The following is a 4,796-nucleotide window of genomic DNA, read 5'->3' as shown; positions in this document are numbered from 1 at the left end:
CATGCTATAGAAGCAACTTTGCTCACCAAAATGCAAAGCAGGGTGTAACATGCCATGTAATCTCGACATGTTTCTCTGCACTTTCTTTCCTTGTCTCCAAAAAGCATGTAAGCATGTAAGATGCCAAGTTTATCACTGCAGAATTGTACAGAAAACCTGACTAATCGTAAGTTGCATTTGCACAACTCTTGAAAACTGGTTAATCAGAAGATCTAGGAAACATACTACCTAGTAAAATGCATAAATTTATTCGAGTACATCTTAACACAAAAATCACAAAATGATCGCTGCGGCGAGTTTGGGGCATCCTTGCCTTTTGCTGATCATCAAACACACATGCGGTTCAAACTTCCAATTGAAGAACATTACCATGCATGCACGGCAAGATTCAGAGCAAAAGTTAGAAATAAACGGAGCCACCTTAAACACTAGCTGGATAATGATATGCATGAACGAAATTAGCACAAGCAAGACAAACAGTCAGTGTAAGAAGACATCTCTAAAATACATGCATGTAATCTGAACATTTTTCCTCTGCACTTTATGTCGTTGTCTCAAAGAAACACATGTAAGCGAGCGAGACTACAAGCTAAAAATCATGATGAGACGTTTATAAGTGGAGAATTTTATAGGAACTGTAAGTTGCATGTGCACAACTCTGGAAAACTGCTTCATCAGCAAATGAGTGGAAACAAGCTAGGAACCTAAGTTGAAACAACATGCACTACCAATTTCAGCAACATCAATTAGACCCAAGATAAGCTAATTATGCATGGGAGTCACTGAGTATATAACTATATATGTACAAGCATAACTGCAATTATTCTGTATGCTGAAATAGCTATCAGCTAAATTTCTTTGCTAGCTGTACCCCAACAATCTCCTAGAGGTTCAGGGGAATCAACAGCTATACCCCCAATGGATTACGCCAGCGGTTGCATGAAAAACAATGGTTATCATAATTAAATATACCGAAGCTGGATAAATAAGCATATAAATGATGTCTGGTCATACAGAGAAAAGGTCAAATACTACTGCATCAAAGACGACCACAATTCAGTAATTCACACACAGGGTAGTACACTAGTAAATTCACACACACATAGGGCAGGGGACTCGATCAATCGTCGCAGCTAGCATAATGCACACTCTACGTTATCGCACTCAATATTCATCAGTCACTCATCATCAGTAACTCATGTGTCACGAGCTGATCCATAGACATGATCCGCTGCTTGGTGCTTGCCCTGCTTCCCAGTCCTACTCCTCGCGGCTGAGCAGGAGGGCCAGGAAGCTGATGATGTCTCCCGCCGCGTAGACGAAGATGCCCACGGTTGAGCAGATCCTGAAGAAGAGGTCTCCTGGGTCGGCGACGAGGAAGAGGCGGGCTAGCGCGGCGTAGAAGCAGTGGCCGCCACTGGTGAGCGCGAGCGCGAGGTAGGGGAGGGCACGGCGGACCCAGCGACGGCGGCACTGGAGACGCAGCGCCAGCACCGCTGCGGCCGCCTGGAGCGCGACGCAGCACAGCATCCCGATGCCAAGGGCGTTCATCACAGCTTCCTCCGCGTCCGTCAGCAGGGCGCACCGAAGAAAGAACATGAATAGTGACGTGGAAGAGCTAGCCGACTTGTCTTTACCTGGCTGCAGGGGACGTGGAAGAGCACGAGTGCGTAGGCCAAGCCGAAGGAGAACACGAAGATGCCGGCGGTCACGAGCACCCACTCGTTGACCTCTCGGACAACATCCGGACGAGGCGTCTTCTTGGCCACGGTCACCGGCGGCAGATGAGGCGTCTTGCTTCCGTCCATGGATGCAGCCTTCTTTTGCGGGGACTCCATGGATCCAAGGCTCCAAGCAGCTAGCTAGTTAGGACAAGTGGACAAGAAGAAGATGAAGCATTAGCAAGAAAATGAAGCATCTCCGGGAACGGGGAGAAGGAGGAGGAGGGGGAGACGGAGGAGGAGGGGATGGACTCACCGCCGCTCGTCGAATGATGTGGGAGATGCTTCCCTACTCCTGTACTTGGAGCCTGGAGGCTATGCTATGGTGTGGAGCTGTCTAAGGGCCGAGACGAAGCAAAGCGACGGAGCGTGGGCGCCCACCACGACGTGTCGATTGATCCGCGCGCGCGCACACAGAGGAGCATGTGACTGTGGACAAAGGAAACCACGGGGAAGGAGAGGGCATGCCATCTTTGGCAATGCAATGGGATGCTTAATTGCTTTTTTTTTTTCTGAAAAGGGGGACTCCCCGGCCTCTGCATCAGAAAGATGCATACGGTCACAATTATATAAATAAATAAATTCAACAGAGTCTAGCGGTCTGCTTCAAAAAGAGCTGGCTCACAAAGAGCAACAAAAGCAAATAAGGCGCAAAAGCCACAACCGGCTGGCAAAAGATGAATAGGTAAACTAGTCGCCTATTCGATTACATGACCGCCATCCAAACCGGTTGAAGATATCCCGCGCTACCATCTCCCACCAGAGAGATCCAGTAACCAAACGCTCCCTGGCCTCCGTCGAGTGAGTAAGGACCACATACGGATTAGCGCAGTAGCCCGGAATAAAACCTGCAAAAAATGAATAGTTGTTGTTCTGTTAAAAGCGAAATCATTTCTGCAGTTCCAGATTGCCCATAACAACGCACACGCTCCTACGCGAATTTGTCTAGCTGTTTCGAACTCTATCCCAACCAGCCACGTTCCAAATAACGACTTGACCGAATGCGGAGGAGGAATGTTAAAGGCAACTTGCACCGAACGCCATAAGACCTTCGCCAACGGGCAATCAAAGAAGAGGTGCTTGATATTTTCATCCCGATCACAGAAACTACACCTAGTAGATCCTGTCCAGTTTCGCTTAACCAGGTTATCTTTCGTTAAGATAACTTGTTTATGTACAAACCACATAAACACTTTGATTTTTAGAGGAACCTTAACTTTCCAAACATGTTTGGAAGTAGGAATCACACTAGAATTGATGACATCAATATACATCGACTTGACTGTGAATTCCCCAGATCTAGTAAGCTTCCAACACAACTTATCGGGCTGATGCGTAAGCTGAACCTCCATCAGTCTACGCACCAGATGAAGCCAGTCTTCCCACCGGTCTCCAACAAGCACCCTCCTAAACTGAATATTCAGGGGAGTGGACTGCAAACTCGTTGCAACCAGAGCATCATGACGCTGCACAATACGATAAAGCGAAGGATACTGAAGCGCCAACGGCGCTTCCCCCAGCCAAGTATCATCCCAGAAGCGAGTATTGTTGCCATCACCAACAATAAACTTTGTTCTATTAAGGAAAGTAGCTTTGACTCTCATTAGCCCTTTCCAAAATGGCGAATCAGTCGGTCTGACTGTCACCTGCGACAAAGTCTTAGAGTGGAGGTACTTGTTACGCAGAATATGTGCCCAAGTAGCTTCAGTCTCAGCTGCTAACTTATATAGCCACTTGCTGAGAAGACATCTATTCTTGACCTCAAGATTTTCAATACCAAGACCCCCTTGGTCCTTCGGTCGGCAGATGACGTCCCATTTGGCTAAACGGTACTTTCTCTTAAGTTCATCACTTTGCCAGAAGAAACGAGACCGAAAGAAGTCCAGCCTTTTCCTAACTCCAACTGGTACTTCAAAAAATGACAGAAGGAACATAGGCAAACTCGTGAGCACCGAATTAATAAGAATCAACCGGCCTCCATACGACATGAGTTTGCCCTTCCAGCAACTCAGTTTCTTCTCAAACCGATCCTCGATACACTTCCATTCACCGTTAGTTAGCTTACGATGGTGAATGGGGATACCTAGGTAATTGAACGGGAGTGCTCCCAATTCACACCCAAACAATTGCTTATATGCATCTTGTTCCTCTTTGGCTCTACCAAAACAGAACAACTCACTTTTATGGAAGTTAATCTTCAGACCGGTCAATTGCTCAAACAGGCACAACACCAGCTTCATATTTCTCGCTTTGGCCAAGTCATGCTCCATAAAGATGATCGTATCATCCGCGTACTGTAGGATGGACACACCACCATCAACTAGATGAGGCACCAAGCCACCTACCTGGTCGGTCTCCTTTGCCCTACCTATTAGGATTGCCAACATGTCAACGACGATGTTGAACAAGATAGGATACATTGGATCACCTTGTCTCAGGCCCTTATGTGTCTGGAAATAATGACCGATATCGTCATTCACTTTAATTCCAACACTCCCTTTTTGCGTGAAGGATTCGACTTGTCGTCTCCAAACTTCATCGAAACCTTTCATGTGTAGTGCCTGTTGAAGGAAAGGCCATTTGACTTTGTCGTACGCTTTCTCGAAATCCACCTTGAAAACAACGCCATCAAGTTTTTTTGTGTGAATCTCATGGAGCATTTCATGCAAGACCACAACCCCTTCAAGGATGTTCCTGTCCGGCATGAAAGCGGACTGAGTAGGCTGCACCACAGTATGCGCAATCTGTGTGAGCCTATTCGTCCCGACCTTGGTAAAATTTTTGAAACTAACATTGAGAAGACAGATAGGCCGGAATTGCTCAATCCGCACTGCCTCTGTCTTCTTGGGAAGTAAGGTTATCGTTCCAAAATTCAGCTGAAAAAGGTGAAGCTGGCCGGAGAATAAATCATTGAACAAAGGCAAGAGATCTCCTTTAATAATGTGCCAACATTTCTTGTAGAACTCTGCCGGGAAACCATCCGGGCCAGGAGCCTTATTATTGTTCATCTGGGAAATGGCCTCAAACACCTCTTTCTCAGAGAAAGGAGCTACTAAAATATCATTCTCAACAGCC

General features: G+C 46.6%; 1 protein-coding gene across 2 annotated transcripts; it reads right to left on the bottom strand.

Annotated features, from left to right (window-relative positions):
• Window positions 1-959: 959 nt before the first annotated feature.
• Window positions 960-2,105, bottom strand: LOC119305124. Of its 2 annotated transcripts, none has more exons than XM_037581732.1 (3): window positions 1,978-2,105; window positions 1,638-1,862; window positions 960-1,560 (listed from the first exon to the last, which is right to left on the bottom strand). In XM_037581732.1, the coding sequence occupies exons 2-3, from the start codon at window positions 1,836-1,838 to the stop codon at window positions 1,261-1,263; spliced, it is 501 nt and encodes a 166-aa protein (XP_037437629.1). In that variant the 5' UTR covers window positions 1,839-1,862; window positions 1,978-2,105; the 3' UTR covers window positions 960-1,260. The 2 variants fall into 2 exon arrangements, 1 of the variants encoding a protein (XP_037437629.1); XR_005148556.1 differs by having other exon boundaries at window positions 1,510-1,556.
• Between the last annotated feature and the right edge of the window lie 2,691 nt (window positions 2,106-4,796).

Source organism: Triticum dicoccoides, chromosome 5B, assembly GCF_002162155.2.
Source record: "Triticum dicoccoides isolate Atlit2015 ecotype Zavitan chromosome 5B, WEW_v2.0, whole genome shotgun sequence".
Taxonomy (NCBI): Eukaryota; Viridiplantae; Streptophyta; class Magnoliopsida; order Poales; family Poaceae; genus Triticum; species Triticum dicoccoides.
This window is presented reverse-complemented; position numbering and strand designations above follow the sequence as displayed.